A 19,774-nucleotide genomic window follows, 5' to 3' on the forward strand; every position below is an offset into this window, starting at 1 on the left:
AACAAGTCAAGCAAACAAAAAAAAAACACTTATTTTAGTGAGCTGAAGTGTATCTGCTAAAGACACCTAGAGTGCATATACTTGTGTGGTTGTGGTTCTGGTAAAATTCTCACATTTAGCTTTGTGCAGCTTGTTTTAGGGGCAACTCGGGGAAATTCCAGAACATGTAGTAAATGCAAATATATATATTATATAGTGTATATGCATAGCTCTGGAAAAAAATGAAGAGCCCACTCCATAATTTCCCTGTAGTTGGTGGAAAGCATTCCACCAAATATTGATTTCTGAACTCTTTCTAAGTTAAAACATTAGTATTGCTGTTTCTAAAAGAATAGGAACTTGTTTTATGTGCATTATTTGAAGTCTGAAAGCACTTCATCTTTGTGATTATTTTGACCATTTCTCAATTACTGCAAATAAATACTAAATTTTTGCTTGGAATTTCGGAGACGTCAGCAGTTCGTAGAATAAAATAGTTCGTTTTGCTCAGACATATACCTGTGAAGAGTAAAATCATAGAAACTGATCATTTTAAAGTGGTCTCTTAATTTTTTTTCCTGTATATAGTGTGTTAATTAGCGGCCAGGAGGGATGTCACCTATGAGCCAGACGTGGCCCTATTAGGGGTGCAACAATACAGAAAATTCACAATTTGGTTCAGTTCCTTTAGTCTCGTGCTTCTATATTTTTCAATACAAAAAAAAAAGGAAGAAAATTCAATGCCCTACTTAACTTGTAATTTAATGAAATTAATTATGAACATTTGTTTCACCTCAAAAGTATAGTTTTTAAATTAAATGTCGCTGAAACAGCAAGTTTCTCAGTGGATCTGCACTTGACAATGCAGCCTAGGTAATGTAGATCCTCCGAACCTTTAATTCAGCACATTTTCAGAAGATAAGCTGATAAAATAAACTTCTGTGAAAATCTGTATTGGTTGATGCAAGTGCATATTGAACCTAGAGCATTGTATTGAGCAATGAGTTTTATATATATATATTTTTTTTCAAAGAATGAGGATAATCTTGACAAAAGAACACAAAACAAAACAAAAAAGAAGCATGACTGATGAGGTGAAATTAATGATCAATAAATCAAAAATGTAAATGTTAAAAAACATTTTTATGCTGAGAACAGAATAAAAAGGACTGAACCAATAAACCCAGAGTCATTAAGCCACAACAACTTCTGATGGACAAAAACAAAACTGTCAGGTAACTTGCTTATATTTTTATTATTAGTGGTCAATCAATGCAGTGTAAGAGGGAAAACAAAGTATGTAATATCCAGGAGGGTATTGCTTTAGTGGCCATCAAATACTCCTTTATTAGAACGTATTGTGATTAGGATTACATAAGATCAAATTCACATTTTCAGATAAAAACTCACGACTCAATTATCCCAGGAAGCCTTTCTACCAGCAGAGGTGAAATCCAGGAAGAGGTAATATTTGTGCAGAGATTTCAGTGAAATTGGATCTCTCTGCCTGCATAAATAGTAATCACATTTTTGGTTTTCAGTAATGTGGCCCATGCATCTGAATAAACTGAACAAATAATAATTTCTCACGCCAAAACTGATTAAGAAGGTGTTGGCATTGCATCCACCTTAATATATTTCCTCCTGTTTCACTTAGTCACCGTTGCTGTTATACGCTTAGACGGAAAATTCCACCTTTTGTTGTTTATGCGTGTGATAGATGCATTTTCTTATTTTTTTGTGCGCATTGAAATATTAATAAGGATGCAGCCATAAGGGAGGATATTGCAGCACTTCCAGTCAGTCAAACGCCTTACTTAAAATGCATCATGCTGCTGAGTGACAGATTCTTCTAACACTGGTGCAAAAGTAACGAGTCTGGCAAAACATCTTTCAACCAGAAACCCACACCGAAACCTGACACTGAGATTTTAGACAAATTAAAACATTTTCTACCAAATGTGGGAATTGTTTCTAAACATATTACAGGATTTAAATCAGGAATAAAATAAATGCACCAGCAATGATTCAAACACTGATCATATGTTTATGTAAAGGAGTGTCAGTGAGGTTCGATGTCTGAATTATTACAGGAACTAATTATTATTAATCAGATTAAAATCATGATTTTATTTTATTGTGTTAAAATTATTGTCTGTTTGTTAGAGCAACAGAATATCTGTTTATATTTGATGATATTATTTAGATTTTGCAAAAAGATTTTAGCAACAAGCTGTTTGTTTCACGGTTCTTTCCAAATTTGACTTCTCATGAAACAACTCTTCATATAGTTGTAGTTTTAAAGTCTTCTTCCTTCTCAGCAGCTCGACCGTGTGTTGCTGTCTTGTCTCAAAATCAACCAAAATTGCACTCCAGTTTTTTTTTCTTCAGGACTAGATGAAACCATGATAGTAGGGTTGTCATTAAACCGCCTGTTCATTGTCTGATTGTTGAAACTCTCCACTTCAACAGAGTCCAGTTTGTAACTTGGTTCTCGGCCCCATCCATCACACTTCAAAATTCCTGAAGGAGCCAAAAATTGAACAGAGAATATTGTCAGTCTGGACAATCTTTCTAAGCTTTTCTGAAAACATTTAGGTTTTAAAAGGTCTTAGGTTGGTTTCAACTCATAAAATTCTTGATCTTAGACTCAGTATGTGCTAATCATGCTCTTGTCTTGCTCCTGAGCCCCTAAAGTCTGGGACTTGTCGCTGTCTTCAAACGTGTTGGATTTGGTTTCGTTGTTCTTGACTAAAAGACTAAAGCAGACAGAAGAATTTATGACCCCAGAGATCACAGACTGGAGTGTGGCACCTCCTCACAATCATTAACAGCTGTAGGGTTCTTTATTTTAGCCGCAATATTTGCTTAAAGTTAGTTTCATGGGGAGATGAAGATTAAAGGTCGTTGTCAAACGGTTTCTGAGATTATTATAGGATGGTATTTTGTGTTACTAGCATTCAAGATTAAACACCCAAATTGCTTTGACCCAGGCCTGATCTGACTGCTGCTTGTTTTTTATTAGTAAAAAAAATGGCTGCATGAAAATGGTGTCTGTGTTACATCGTGCTTTAAATCCACCCTGAGAGGATTCAAACATTAATCGGCCTCTGGCTGAACACCACTGTGTGAGCGACGTCAAAACACTTTTGGTTCTTTTATTAATATTATCATTATTTACAGCAAATGCAAAAAAAAACAAACTTTTTTTGTGTTTTAGAAAAAAAGAAAAGATTGGATCAACTTAGTGTGAGTTGTCTGGTCAACACATTAACATTGTTGCCTGTGGCTAAAAGATGCTGTTTGTCCTTCAGCAAACCCTCAGGACTATGATCCTTTTAAAAGCATCTGCAGCCTCAATTAGTTTGTTTTTGCTAAAATTCATTTTTTACATTGTGTTTTGGGTTTTTTAGGTAAAATAAAGAATGAGAAGAAAATCCCAATTACAAAAATATACCTTATAAGGCATTAAAGTTATTTAAATTTTTTTGGGTATCATAAAGATCAAATAGACATACCAGTAACATTTATTGTATCTTTTTTTTCAGGTTTACATCATTTTAAAGACATTACTATCACAACATATGGCTATTATTGATAAGGCCTCCAGGTATAAAACAAACAATAAAAACAACCAAAAAAGCAGAAAGTTTAGAAATTTGAATGGAAAAATCAAATACAAAAAACAAATTATAATAATAATAAAAAAGTCAGAAGCAGTAATTTCAATATTTCCTATCAGGGTGGATCCTGCCAAACTTGTTTTGGAAAAAAACAAGGTTTCGGCTTAAAATTTCCACCCAAAGTCAAACCCTCTGATGAAGAAGTTCCACGGTTCTTTCAATAGATGGTTAAATTAAAAGTCACAGAGAACATGATGTAACAGCAGACGCTCAATTCCACACATCATGTGTAAAATCAGAGAGTGACACAACACGTGATAAAATACAACTGCCTTTTTTTCCACGTGCCTTCATTTATACACTTTAGTTCGAAAAAAATTGCTTTTTGTGACATCATTCACTCTTGAACTTGTGCTGGCAGCACGTGTGTGTGCCGCACACCTCTGTCAGTTGTGTGAGTTTTTAACAGTAGAACTGTTGTGACACATCCATCCTCAGGCTCCGCTGCTACATGAAGCAACAGGGTGAAAAATCTTCACAGCACCAGCACAGCAGTGACAGGAAGGACAAACAGCTGATGCAACTGGAGGATATGGGTTTTAAATGTCATTTTATCTTACTCTCTGCATTACTCAGTTACACACCAGATAAGTTTATTGTGCCAGTTAGAGTTAGCACACAAGGTCCAATGTGTTGTAAAATTACATTTTTATACATGTTCCTAAATCTACTGTGTTTTTATAGGGGTTGGGAGTCTGTAAATGTCCTCTCATCTAATTGAACTCATGATGTCCTCAAAAATTCTGCAACTGAAGCCACAGAACACCACAACATGATGACAAAGTAAAAATCACAAATCAATATCCTGGATTCTGGCTTTTGTGTTTTGATTCTGTGTGATGTTAAGAAAATAAAATTGATTACATCTAACAAACCCGGCTAAATACATCGTTTCATATCAACAAACAATACATGAATGGAGTTTTAGCTGCCGTGCCTGAAAGGGGGAATTGAGTTTAAAGAGATGGCAGCAGCTTCACTTAATTGCACATAAAAGCTGAAATTAAATCTCATTCACAGTAATGCACTTAATATTTCTAAAGAAAAAGTCTTCGGAGGTATATGTTTGCCTGTGCAATTAATCATAACTGGAGAAATTTCTGAGACACAGGATCTGCTAATTATATGCTTGGAGCAAGAATAGTTCAATTACACAGGATCCATATCTTGCGCCATGATGTCAGTGTAAGATGAAACCTGCGTACAGCCGCCTCTTATCATATTAACATGCAGGCTTCATCATTAGTCAATGACTCAAAGCTCCGAGGTTCAATTTGCACTGGAGTCATAATACAGCATGGAACAGCAGTAGAGATATGTCTTTTTTTACTTGACTGTTAAATGTTTGCTAGTTCAAAACAAAATCTAGTTTATGCTAGCTTAAGTATAAAACAGTGAAGGAAATTTATCCTGTTTATTCATGATTCTAATGCACTGCACATACTGTTTTTTCCCAGGGAAACTAGGATTGGTTTTGATAACCTGTTTTGCTTAATTATCTATTTTTACGATTAAATTGTGATTCAGTTTTTGTGCAATCTGCTTCGAGTGGCTGATGTCACGGTCACCTCAAACAGAATGTGCTTTAAGGCTTGGTTATAGTTGTACATTGGGTTGTCGCGCACGCTCCGCGGAGTGTGCGCACTCCTGAGCCGCATGCTGTGTGAAATCATACTTAACGTTCAGAAGCGCTGTTCTTCCCTCACCGACAGTAGTTTACCCATTAACAAGTGTGGTTTTTGTTTCTATTTTCTCTAGTGTTTAACAAAAGTTTTTTTTTTTTATTTGTTCTACAGCTTGTTGTTTGCAGCCCAGTGATTGGATTAGGGTCATGGGGCGTGCTTACAATGTTCTGAAGTTTTGATGTGAATTAGGTTTGCAGTAGTAACTCTGCAACAAAAGTTATGATGTAGAAATTACAAAAAACTGTTGAAATAACTGAAAAGAGTCAACTTAAAAGGTAGCTTTTTATTTGTAGATTCTAAAACAAAGCAAAACAAAATAAAAAGCAATTTCTTTCCAGGTGTTCTGTGCCATATGGCTATCTTTATGATCTCTCATGGAGGGATAATCGACGTACATGCGTACCTGAGCACCTTCGAAAATGTCTATCTTGAAAAGAAGTGCAGCACGCGGCTTTTGCGGAGCTACGGAATCTTGGAGGTGCACGAGCACGCGTCAGTGCACCATGCGGGGCCAACACGCAGGGGCAGGGCCGCCGCGATTGAGTCACTTTTGATGCAAGTCCCCTCGCGCCCTGTGCGTTGCTTCAATTATAACCCTAGCTTTAAATGATATGATTACCACTACATGCCTGAACACTTGCAACTATTTTCTCATTAGAAGTCAGTTTGTTGTTTAAAGATTTGGTCACCTGATTTTTATTATTTATTATTTATCGTTATTTAACCAGGCAAGTCCCATTGAGATCTCAGATCTCTTTTTCAAGGGCGGCCTGGGCCTGGAGGCAACCTATTGTACATGTTTTTAGGGGTGGGGGAAACCGGAGTACCCGGAGAAAACCCACGCAAGCACGAGGAGAACATGCAAACTCCGCACAGCAAGACCCCAGGTCCGAACCGGGGATCGAACCCAGGACCTTCTTGCTGTGGGGCGTCGGTGCTAACCACTGAGCCGTCGTGCTGAGCCGTCGTGATAGGGAGGCCTGCCCAACAAATGTGACGCCCTGTTTTAAGGTGGAGCCAGATCCACCAGATAACTTCCTAAATCCAGGGCCAAAAACCACGACTGTATGGCTTTATTTCTTGCATTTAAAATTAAAGTCTAATTCTGTATTTGTTTCCTGGTTCTCGACCCGCACCGAAGTGACTGGTCACATTTTCTTTCAAGTGCCACTCATTGCATTTCTGTACTTAGTAAGCGAAAAAATATGCAAAATGTTTTGTTCTTTGATTTTTTTTAATTAAAACAACTTTAAAACAAAGAAGTTCTTTAATCAGTCACTGTAACATGAAGCCAAACACGTTAAAATGATTGCAATGAACATAGCATTTTGTCAAGGATTGTAGATTGCCATCTTAAATGCCAAAGTTACAAACAAGGATCTTGGGCAATCTGTTAGCACCCAAAGTTTCTGATGGAAATGACTCTTGGCTACTACCAGGGCAAATTTTGATCCAACAAGAAATATCAGGGAAGGGCAACTGGTGGCCCGCGGCCCAAATTTTGTCCATGGCCCCTTCCACCATTTGAGTTGCCCATCCCTGATATTTATTTATTTATTGGAAAATATGCAGCATTTCATGGCACATTTTGCTAACACACAGAAAAACAAACACAGACAATGTTTCATGACAATGGGTGACAAAACAAGTTCAAATCTTTTATTCCACGCTTATACAGTTCAGAAAATATCTTAATTATTGACCATTCTGGTTGTGTGTAAATGCACATAATGATTCAAATATTCATTAGTGCCTACACTGAGACAAAGACTTGATTAAAATCAGACACTGATATATTTAATCAGTTAAGAAACAAATTTATTTTGAATTTTCATCCAAGTTTGTTTCAATTAAAAGTTGTTTTTGTCCGAGTAGACGTGGACAGTGGAAAGCGTTCATGCCTGTGTGACCTGTGCTGTAGCTGCACACATCAAACTGGGTTTGTGTTATTGATTAATTGTGGAATTAGGATTAGCAACATGCCTGCTTGTTTGCCCCGATTCTGAACGCTGGTCTGCAGATCAGTGCAACTTTGAAAGCTCATCTGTAAAACCTGCCACTGGAGCTGTTTATATTTTATAACTACATGCAATTTTGCTTCGTTTAATAAATCTGACTCATAATAATTCACAAAACTGACTCTGATAAATCCTGGTTCCACAAACGTGAAAATCATCTGATCTTTTTTGATTTGAAATGTAAATATGTCTCCTTTGGTGATGGTTTTAAAGATGGTTTTAGGGCTGTTTTTTTCTCCTCTGTACCAAGTAATTTATGCAGATATAATGATAAATCATTTAGGAATTTAGCACAAACAATTAGCTCAACACTAATGTATTTTCTTCTGACATCTAAACAGTTATTTGATAATTCATTTTAGATATTTTTTTCTGACTCTATACAAAAATTATGGAGATGAATAGCAGAATGAAAGAAATACTTATTTATTGCATATCAATTATGGCCTTATTTCTAATCAGTCTGAATAACATTTTGGTTTATTTTCAATAGATGCCCAGGTTTACAAGATCCAAAAAGTGAGATAACAACCCCTCCCTTGAGTGTGTAAATCCCTAAAGTCGTCCTTTAATTTTTTTTCTCTCCTGGCTGTGAGAGCAGTGGTGCAGACGCGACTTAACACTCACTACACAGGATATTTGGGCCTGAGGATTAGCTGGAGATAGCTGCAGATCAATCTACATAAACCCCCCTGGAGCCCCTTCTTTCCTTTCCTCCTCTTTGCTATTCCCTTTTTTTCCCCCCTCCCTCCTACCTTATGAAAAAGGCAGAAAGGGTGCGCCCCCAGAGAGCATTCTGGGTAATTAAAAAGAGGGCACGATCAAAGAGGTTAGGAGGCTGTGGACTCGATGATCAGGAGGCATGTGGTCCGTTCCCCGCAGTGTTCTCACAACAAAAGGTCTGCCTTGTAAGGACCAGCGTGTTGTTTGTGTGTTGGCAGGATGAAAGTGAGCTTTGCCAATACAGCCTACTGATTTCTCCAATTTCCATATGACACATAGGCCTTTTCCTCTAAAGCCGCCAATCAACTCTTCCAGTGTGTCGGTAATGTCATGCTGAAGTTACAAAACCTAAAAGCCTACCTTGGTTACGATTTGCAACACCGAGTGATGAAGCATTTGCTCGATCTGTGTAAAAATGGAAAGGTTATAAATTACACGAGTGCTCACAGAAGTCATTTTGTTACGTTGCTAAAGCTGAGAACAGCATGCACTGTTTTTTTTTTAATTTTTTTGACAATAATATCTTATATGTATCCTGTCTAGTTTAGATCAGAATTGTTAAATCGTTTCTGCCATACAGTCGGGGGAGTAAATGGGGAAATGTTCAGACAGAATAGTGATCATGCAACCTAAATGAATTTTCCACAAGACAAAGGCAAAGGGAGGCATTTGCATGGTATCTGCTGTTGTTATTCCGTGTGTGGAGTCACCTTCAGGCATCAACATGCGTAGGGATGCAAGGCTGGAATCGCATCTTTATAAAGAATGGCTTTTCTTTTTGTTTGCTTTGGGCATGAATCTGTGTGTGTGTGTGTGTGTGTGCGTGCGTGCGTGCTTAAAGCAAATATCCAAGTGTGTAAAAAAGAACTCCCTCTCTGTTGTGCTAATGTAAGGGCCAAGCACGCTGGGACCCTGGACGAGTGGTGCATTGATGCCAGTGTTCTTCCACATTTCAGCTTTTAAAACCTTTTTTTTTTGTCGGTATTAGGGATCATTTTACAGTCTGTGCTGTAGAGTTTGAATAACTTTATTAACTTTAGGGGATGGCAATGACTCACTTTAAAATGAAATTTCTTTTACACATTTGTGTGCGACAAAGAAATCCAATAAGCCTGTTCAAAACTGTCTTTGGTTTCATTCAGCACTGTTTGAAGATCTGTTGTAATTAAATTAATTCTACCTTGAAGACAGTGATACTCAACTCATTTCAAATAACATATTTTTAGGACAAAAGTGGCATGCAGCTTTATTTGTGGGAAATGTAATATTTTTTTGAAAAATACTAAAAATAAACTAAACCTATCTATGGTTTGCAGGGTATGATATGAAAAAAAATGTTGTTTAAAGCAAGATCCTTTTTATTTAAGACCTTTCTGAAATGCTGCTATGAAGGCCCTTTATAGATTTTCATTACATCTTTCAATAAAGACAGAAAAGCAAGGTGCACTTCAACAAAAAATATCTGTAACACTATATTAACCACACCTTATTTAGCATTACCTAATCATTAATTTATTTATTAAAGTTTAGTTTATAAACTTTATTAATTTCTTTAAAAAATAACAAATTCTTTGTACAATAAAAAATACAAATCACAAATAAAATGAAAGAAATTTTATATCACCAGGCCCTTTCCCCCCAAAATACAAACAATAATAATCTACAAATAGAAAAATATCAAATCCTAGTTGAACAACAATTTGCATGGATAAACATTATACTAATATTAATAAATGGTTAATTAACACTGAAAACATCATTAACTAAAGATGACTCATACTGAATAGGCTGTAAATCAACACGTATAATAATGATTTACCCATAAAGGCTAAAAACATCCAAACCCAACATACTCATTGTTTATTCATGCTTAATAATTCAAGAAATAACTATTTTATATCATGTTTGTATATGCATATAAATGCTCATATAAATATACATTCACACCATGTGTTATGTGTATAAATTGTTAGGGAATATTTGAACTGACTATGATTTTATGAACTTGTGGCCCTTCAGGGTTTTGTCTATGTTGACAAATACGTAAAAAAACTACAAAAAAACAAACAAACAAACAAACAAACAAACAAAAAAACAAAACAAACGTAAATAGTTTTCACTTTAGAAGAGTTCACAAAAAGATTTAACTACTAGCAACTGCAGGATCATTATTAAGCATGAATAAATAATTACCGTGTGGGTTATAGCCTTTATGAGTAAAACATTAATAGACATGTTAATTTTTAGCTTATTAAGTTTAAATCATCCTTAATTAATAATGTTTTCAAGGTTAACTAATCATTTATTAATGAATAAATAAGGCTAAATAAGGTGCAATTAGTAAAAAAGTGCTACCAAAATATCTTAATAAAACTGATTATTTTTACATTGGGAAACATGCACTAGTACACAAACGGCACAATTTCTCACACCCACATCATCCGTCAAAGAAGAGTTAGTGATGACTGAGGGGGGAACTCTGTTAGTCAACATGCCAACAGAAAACACTTGATCAACTTACGCACTGGTCCGTGATTACTGGGAATGCCTGCAAGATGAGCAAAGGAAAAAAAACAGAATTTCATTCAAACGCCAGCTTATTTCTGTTTACACTTGAAACTTAAGAAAAAACATTTAGACAGTGTTTTAAAAGTCAGATGACACAACACGTATGCAGCTGGCCTCCACTGTGACTGCTGATTAGCAGCAGTTATGGCTCTGCGGAGAGCTCGGTCACAGCACGGTCCAAACTCCGCCCATAACTGATGATAATAACAGGTCCGCCACAGACAAAATGTCAAAAATGTCAGAAGAATTCAAAGTTTCAGCATGAACTACCTGTCTGTTTTTTATCAGCGTTTTTATTCGAGTTTGAAAGAAGCGTTGTTTTCCTGTGAACTGGAGCTGACTTTGGAAACCCTGCAGCTTCTGAAACACGTTGGATGGATCCACCATTTTTTGCATTGTCGCTACAAGCAAGTGATTCACACCAAACAATTAGTGCAATTTTTAATCTCTTTCAAAAGCTTTATCTTCTTTGTCTTTGGTGATTATGTTCGGGGTTCCATATTGTTTGCATCTCATCCATCGTTTCATTATGCTTTTGGGGCTGTCAACAGCTGTTGGCAGGATCAAAACACTGCAGAAGCCAAGAAAAAAAAAGATTTTAGGCTCCGATTTGCAAGTCATTAAGCTTCACCAATACTTGTTCTGTGTGAGGAATGGAGGGCAAAATTGTTGCCCTTTCGAGGCAAAACACATTCTTCAGTCTGCTCAAACTCAGAGCTCCAACCCCTCTTAACCTCCGAACCTGCTTCAGAACGCAAGATGAGTCGAAGCTGCTGGCAAAGTGGACTGTCAACATAACTCTTGAGGTGATTCTTCTTTTCCAGAAGCAATCGTAAGATATGTCTTTTTCTTCCCTTTCTCTTTGTTTCTTTCTTAAACAAAACCTCAAATATTCTTTCAGTCGGTTCCTGACGCTGATACCCCTGGCTTCTGAGCAAGACGACTCTATTTTGACTCTAATTTATTTAATGAAAGGTCACACGTGTTCACATATCTCCATTTGCAGGGATATGAATATGTAATAGACCCTGCCCAGTTCCTGCCAGAGATAAACGACTTCCAAGATAAAAGAGGAAGACTTGATGACAGATGAAAGCTATTAAACTATAATTACATCTTGCATGTTCAACATGTTTTTCTTAATGTGAAGGCTGTATTTTTAATGTCTTTATAGAATACAAGAGCTTTGTGTAATGGATAAAGTCATGTTATTGGGCTGGAGCTTTACTCATGAGAGAAATAGGAATAATTCAAGACAAAAGTGCGCTCATTCAACACCTGGGGGACCAATATGGTTGCATCACTTCCATGTACATTATTATTGCTTTTTATGCCACTGCCAAACAAGCACTAATATTGCTTTTGATATGGCGAGACCTTGGTTTTATCAGTTCAGGGCAGATGCGTCCGAGTGTTGAGTTTTTTTTAATAATGGCCTGTCAATCTGACAGTGAGCACCACACATTGCAGGGAGGCTCATAACGCAGAGGAGGTGCAGGGGTAAATCCAGCAATATCTCCTTAGAGTTCACAGACGTTCTCGTAAACAGACTCCCACACACAATCAAACGCATTGCCTACACATGCATAGGCACACACAAAAACTCGCCACACAAGCGCGAAGCCTCGGAACAACACACATTCATGCAAATGTGGAGATAATCCCCCCAAATTGTCAACCATAAATGAAGGAGAAAATGGGTGTTATAGCAAATATTAAGCAATCCAGGGAATCAATAATAATTTATTGCTGCATGGTCTGAAAATCAAGAGCGAGCGGCTGGAAAATGTGCTGTCACCCCTAAAAGGCTGCTGTCAGACAGCACAAGTCCAAATCAGGGAGCAGAGGGCTAGATCTTCCACCATCTGGCCTTGCCTGGCCATCTCCTGCTACAACCCTGAGTGGCTTGTGTGAGATTTATTGAAGCAATGAGCCTTCCGGCTCCAGGCATGGGATTTGATAAATGTGACTCAACTCCTGTCCAAGATTATAATGGGGATGATGCAAAAGAGCACCCTCTGCCTCAGAGATACCTTGTTCACACTTGTAATAGAGTTGAGATAGCAGACACCGAATTCTGTGTTATCCTCTAGCTAAGAATGCAGTTGCATAAATTTTATACTGGAACAAAAAGAACAGTTCACTATATAGGAAATATAATAAATTTTGGAAGATGTATTTTCTGTCAAATGTCTACCTCCACATCATTAATGCCAATTGTTTTGAGTCCGATGCTGAGGGAACTGATCTGAGCTAAAACAAGTGCATGAATTAATCTGACATAAAGTGTCTTGGGTTGTACAGTCGATACTTCATTACGTCTAACAAACAGAGCCATAAATTGTCCTGAGAGTCAGGTCTGGGTGAGATGCTGTCCACAGGTTAGGAGTTAAAGTAAAGAGGAGGCGAAGAAACCTCTCAAGGATAAAAAGCAAAAATAGACGGTTCATGGCTGCAGCCTTTGTCAGCGATCAGTGTCAGCAGTTTGAAGATCGGAAATAGATGTTTTTACTCGGCTGCATCACTTGTAAAGTGATTGTATGTTTAGTGTTTGTCTACAGAACATTTGAGGCATTGCTATACCTACATATATTAGCAGTTCCTTTGGGTATGGGGAGGTAGGAGCCCACACTCCAGGCTCTTCCGTGGTAGTGCCTCTTACATCGGCTGCAGTCTGGCCCTGTGGTGTTGTGCTCACACTCACAGCCCAGCTTTCCCTTGTCAAACACACAGCTGTTGGCATGCAGGTTGCACTTGCACCTGAGACAGAAGGATGAGAAACAAAAGACAGACATGAATAGGCATCATTCTGCACCCAGTGAATCAATACATTCTGGAGGGAATATAAAGCGTCCGCCCTTGCGGCAATTTTTATTTGTGCCTTTCAAATTTTTTGACAGGGGTAAATTGAAATCCTGGTGGGTTATCCGACTTGAATCATGCCTCCTCAAAGCTTCATTATGCTCTCCTTTAAAAAGACAAGGCTTCATTTGTTGGTGCCCCTGCGGAGAGAACAGCGTTGCGAATAAGGTCACTTTTGCCACTGTGAGAGCTAAATGAAAAGCACTCTGTTAGATTCACTAATTGAGCACAACACAAGTCCTGATAGAAAGATGAGAGAAATAAAATAAAAAAAGTTGCGTATCTTGGGAATTCTCTTTGTTTCTTTATCTTTAAAGTTGTATTGTTTGGCAAGAGAGCCTTCAGGCTGGAAACGCAGTCGGCGGAGCTGATTTATTAGACTGAACTGCAGCAGAACTGACAGATACTCCAGACAGGAGAAGAGAGAAGGCCTGACAGTTTTCTACACTAAACCACATCCATCCTCATTTTGACCAAGAGGAAAAAGTCTGCTTTGGGTGAAAAAAGGGAAAAAAGTATGCAGTTTCAGTTTGTGTGATGCAGAGAGTGATTTGCATGTACCGTTTGCATGAATATAACCATTTTCTTCCCCAACAAAACTTGTGTTTACTCCCACTGAAGAGCTTTTACAAGAGCAGGCTGTGCTTGTTGTCACATGAGATATTACAACTGGATTCCAAATATAACCCTCCATATTTGTTGTTACTCCCAGTGGGGTAAAAGGTTACAACTAGTGACCTCAGCTTCTTGTGAGGTGGTTAATGATACAGAGATGGCTGGGAGGAGACCATCAAGTGGATCTGACACCGTAGACCTCCCCGGAGGTTTCGGAAGCTCTTGGTTTCACATCATGCCTGTGTTTGTTTTTACAAAGTGCTTCCGAGGGAAGATTCCTCCCGTTTGAGCCCAATGAGCCCAGATATCTGATTCCTACAACTGCAAGTGAACATGAGACAGAGAAATGACAGCAGCAGTCAGAAATACATCCATTCTAATTGACTTCCTGGCCTTGCTGCAACATCCGACATTATTAATGGATAACTGCGGGAAAATGGGGATATTATGTTTGGATCTGTGTTGGTGTTAAGCAGCAACAGAAATGCAGTGAGTAAGCAGGAAATCAAGTGGCTGTTTGGTCACATTTTACGTGTTTAATTTGTTTTTAGCGTTTTTAGTAGTGGTGTGCTGATACTGATACTGTTATCAGATCCTATACCAGCATTTTTAGAAGTACTTGTACTTGTTCAAAATGCCCCAATACCCAGAATGATACCCTTTTTATTAGACTTCAGGGTGAATGGTTAATGCCGTTGATGTGACCCACATGTGCAGAAGTAAAACTAAGATACTGATCTACTTTAGTATCGATACGGTTCGACACCAACGTTAATATACTATGTTTCTGTGGATTCTCAGTCATCCATAGGTTGGTAAAAACCAGCCCCTTGTCCCACGCTTTGCTTCGTACAGAAGATCTGGAACCTCGACTGTTGAGAAACATTTTCTTGCTGGAGGTGTGGACTTAGTTGAAGTTTAAAATGAGTGGATCTGATTTACCCAATTGCTAATGTTTGGCTGTAACGTATGTAGTACGCCAGCTCGACCGTGAAGGATGCTAAGCTGAGAAGCTAACCAGAAATTGCGTGCGCTGTAAACAACCAGAAGTACCAAGCCAAATGAGATGGCTGTAAATGAGTGCTGCTGGTTTTGTGAGACAAATCTTAATCTTAATCTTAATCTTCAAACTATCTGAACTCAGTAACTGTCTGTCAGAAGTCAAATTATGGCTGAACAACAACTACCTGCAGTTAAATGCAAACAAGACTGAAACTCTTATTATCGCCCCTGATGATAAAATCCCTGTAATCAGGCAGCACCTTGCTTTTTTAACTCCTTCAGTGAAAAATAGTCTCAGAAATCTGGGTGTTGTCTTTGATAGTTCTATGTCTTTTGACAGCCATTGTAAAATTTTAGTTCGTAACTGTTTTTATCATTTAAGGAACATTTCAAAGCTGAGATCTTTTGTGTCACAGAAGGAACTAGAGATGGTTGTTCACGCTTTTATTTCTTCTCGTTTAGATTACTGCAACAGTCTTTTTACATGTCTAAACAAATCCTCCTTGACTCGGCTTCAGTCTGTGCAGAACGCTGCAGCGAGGTTATCAACAAAGACCCACAGGAGAGCCCACATTACACCTGTTTTAGCCTCTCTGCACTGGCTCCCTGTGACTTTGAGGAGTCATTTTAAACTTTTAGTTTTAACTTTCAGAGCACTTCATGGTCAGGCTCCCAAATACATCCTGGACCTTCTGAAGCCTCTCTGTCCAACCAGGACTTTAAGGTCTTCTAATCAAATGCTGCTGGTGGTCCCTGGAACCCATTATAAAACCCGTGGAGACAAAGCTTTTCAGGTGGTGGCCCCGAGGCTCTGGAACGCTCTCCCTCTGTCCCTTCACTGCTCAGATTCTGCTGACTCTTTTAAGAAACATCTTAAGACATTTTTATTCAGACAGGCTTTTAGTTAAGTGCTTTTTATTGTGTTTTATTTGTTGTTTTTATATCTGTGATCTGTTTTATTGTTTTTAATTATTATTTTTTTTGCTTTCTGTGAAGCACTTTGTGATGTTTGTGTCTGTGAAAGGTGCTATAGAAATAAAGTTTACTTACTGACTTACTTACTAATTTGGAAGCCTTGTCAACATGGACGGGCTTCATTCTCTTTCCCCGCTGCCATTGCTAAACAACAGGCAGGCTAAACAGCACAAAAAAAAATCAACATTATCATTCACAACTCCTCTTCCTGTTTGCTGATTGGCCCAGTTGAAACTCTGCCGGAGAAATCTTTGTCTCTGGGAGAAAGCCAAGACGGAGCAGAGAAGGGAAACTAGAATTGACTAAAACTGTATGGGAAGGCAAGGGCCAGGCTAAGTCTTCCAGGACATGGAAAATAAAAGAAGGAAAACAAAAAATAAAATAAAATAAAATAAAAAAAACTGGACTTCTGTTCTGTAGTTGAAGTCAGGTAGAGCTACAAGATTTAAACTACACGACTTGAGATTAGAGTCGTTATTATCATTTGGATCAGTCTGCTCACCCACACCTCACTGATGTAAGAGTCGGATGAAACAAGACATGAACATTTAAACGGAGGTCACTTTGACAAACATCATATGTATCTAGTGTTCCAAAATAAAAGGAATGTGCTTTTATAGTGATTGTGTAGTGTTTACGTTCTAACTCAGTAAGTACTCAGTATCAGTGAGAACCCAAACTGGAGTACTCATAATGATTTAGAGAAAAACTGATATTGGGACACCTATGGTTTTTAGCGTAAGTATTTTGTGTAATAACTTTGAATAAATGTCAAATGTGAACATCTCTTTGTGCCCACGTTACTGTTCTTCTTTACAGTCAAATATTATTGATGTCAGATTAAAAGATTCTAAATGATCTGTTGAGATAAGTGTGCAGATGTTTGTGTATCTTGTTTGTTAAGGGTTAGGGTTTGATTAGCAGTAGTAAAATGGGAACAGAATCAAAAGCTGGAATGAAATTTACATTGAAGTTTCAATAAAAATGTGGAAAAATTAAGGTTTCATTCACATGGAAATGTTGTCTTTATGATTCTTTTGTTATTTACCATTTTTGAAAACACATGTTTTTTTTAATCAGAGCTTTAGAACACAACCATAAATCTCAGAGGAGATGAGAATCAAAAGAAATGTAGAGAAAACTAGTAGCTTCACTTAATGTTAGTGCAACAAACGCTTTTTTTGACAAAATCTAGCATTATAAAAATACTTGGAAAATAAACACAACCTCTGTAACGCAACAGTATATGTTTGTGTAATTACAACAACAGAAAGGGTTATTGTAGTAATATTTCACAGTTGCCCAAATACAAAAATCTAAAGATACTTGTTTGAACTTTTTTATGTGATTTTAACTAATAACCTTATATACAGTGTGTGTGGTGATAGAACAGTGGATGTTTCAATGTGTTCAAAAGGCTTTTCTTTCCCTTGATCTACTGGACAGAGCCATGTCTGTGTTCTGGGACCTCCTGATTTGCAAATGCATCTGTGTGGGGTTTGCCAGCTGCACAGCAGCAGAGAAGAAAGCACTCTAGAGGGTCATCACCACCGCCTGAAATCTCATCGGATGGCCTCTTTTCTCCATGGAGGATCTTTACATTTCCTATCACCTCAAAAAAAAAAAAAAATCAACAAAAAGTAGCAAAAGTCTGTTTTTATGCAAAAGCTATTAGGAAGTAAATGTTGCTTGTGCTCTGAAAACAGGTGGAAATGGTGGCATGATGTTTTACATAACACTGACTTGCACATGATGTTTGCTATGTTCATTTTGTAATTTTTTAAAAATTCTAATTTTTAATTATTTATTGTATAATTATCACTCTGATCCTTGTAACACCGCATTATGTAATAATGTAATAAAATCGGGCTTCAAAATGTAATAAAACTGCACTAAAACTGCATTATGTAATAATTGACACAAAATATAATAAAAGTCTTCAACACATTTTGTAATGCTCGCAGTCCTTTCTGAAACATTGCTATCAATCATGTTTTATGCAATGTTGGTGGTTTCACTAAAACTCACTTTTGCTCATTATATAATTCACTATTACTCAGAGGTATCAGCGCTGTGTGTTCTTCTTTGCTGCAGGGGAACTAGTGAGTGAGATGGGTTGAAGCCTCTGTGCTTATGCAAAGTGTGAGTGGGGACAGGCTGCTAGTAGAGGGGCCAGAACAGGCTAGTTTGCATTTTCTCTGCATACAAAAGCAGTAAAGGTGGAGAGTCGTGTCATTATAAGGCATGAGGGGATTGATCAATTGAGGGGGGAAAAATCTGAATTAGAAATTTTATTGAAAATATATTTTTGTCAAGGAAAAAATGCCCAAGAAAAACTTGAGACTGAGCATTTTAAAAGAGTTGTAATCCAAATAACAACAAAACAAGCTAGAAATACAGATCTTTGAGAAATTATTACTTGAAAATAAATGATCACATTTGAGTTCCATAAAGAACAACATTTAAAAAAATGATTCAAAACTTCTGTGATGATTTTGAATTTTACAGATTTGTTTTGCAATAAATAAATTTTATAATAAAACTAAATTGACCCCATCAAAGTTAAAGTTTGTCCACCCACTTCCAAAAACCTCTCCTAAAAGCTTAACTCAGGTTAAGCGCTGTCTCACATCACATCACCACCAAACCCAATGGAGGAGTTCTGATAAGCAGCTCATTCACATCAACAAAACACTGGTGCCTCTCAACAAAAATTCCCCAAAGTGCTTAACTTTTTAATCAATTAAAGTCCCCGCTCCATAAAATTAATGACTGGGTGTAGCTCCGCTGCCGTGCAGACAGCAGCAGCTCCCTGAAGTCAAGAGCAATGAGATTTGACCTTCCACTTAATTAAAAACCAGCAAAATCTGGATCATCAGGCCTGACCGACGCTGCGAGCAGGCAGATAGAGGAGAGGATGTGGGCTCAGGGGAGCTCTGGGATGTGATGCTTTTGCCGTCGGCATTGTCATATTGAAATCGGAGAACTTTTCTGTAACTGCTGTTGGACACAAGAGGGTAGAGATCTCCTGTGTTTTCCAGCCAATGTCCGGTCTTTTGAAAATACACCGATTACAAAAGGTAGATTTCATTAACGACCTTGAAATATTATATATCAGGTCAACAGTATTATTTTTTATCACAAACAAGTGACCTTTGATTTAAGACACCAAAAATAATCTTTATTATGACCCCCGCATGTGAAGCGTAAGCAGGAGTCATATTGTTTTCGAATGTTTTTTTTCAGTGATTTTTGGTCAACGTAGCACAAAAACGGCTGCACCAATCAACATGAAATTTGGCAGGACTGTAGAAAAGTCCGACCTACACTGCACCAGCCAATGGTTTTTTGATAGACCCCATATTTGAGGAAGGGGCTTCTTTCAAAGAGGGGGGTGTCTGGACATGCAAAAATGCTTATAACTCAGAAACTGTTCAAAATAGGAGCTTCAGATTTCTTTAGTTGTTTATCTCTGATGAAACTCTATCCATCAGGCCCACCAATCAGTGCGCCCACCCGCCGGACCCCCAATTTATCTGAAAAGGGGGTATCTGGACATACAAAAATGGTTATTGCTCAAAAACTATTAAACATAGGAGCTTCAGATTTTCTTTGGTTGTTTGACTCTGATGAAGGTATATCCATCAGGTCAACCAATGCAGCC

The 19,774-nt window shown here is 37.7% G+C and overlaps 1 protein-coding gene across 2 annotated transcripts in view; it reads right to left on the reverse strand.

Moving 5' to 3' along the window:
• The window catches only part of LOC106516897 (netrin-G1), a 66,794-nt gene that overhangs the window by 2,527 nt on the left and 44,493 nt on the right, over positions 1–19,774 (reverse strand). Inside the window, exons 4-6 of one of the 2 annotated variants that reach the window (XM_014007486.1) lie at positions 13,244–13,416; positions 10,610–10,636; positions 8,449–8,493 (exon numbers count right to left, since the gene is read on the reverse strand). In XM_014007486.1, the coding sequence (XP_013862940.1) occupies positions 8,449–8,493; positions 10,610–10,636; positions 13,244–13,416 (245 nt within the window). The remainder of the gene's footprint in view (positions 1–8,448; positions 8,494–10,609; positions 10,637–13,243; positions 13,417–19,774) is intronic. The other variant, XM_014007487.1, reaches the window with a different exon arrangement.

The sequence above is a fragment of the Austrofundulus limnaeus genome, unplaced genomic scaffold (genome assembly GCF_001266775.1).
Source record: "Austrofundulus limnaeus strain Quisiro unplaced genomic scaffold, Austrofundulus_limnaeus-1.0 Scaffold42, whole genome shotgun sequence".
Taxonomy (NCBI): Eukaryota; Metazoa; Chordata; class Actinopteri; order Cyprinodontiformes; family Rivulidae; genus Austrofundulus; species Austrofundulus limnaeus.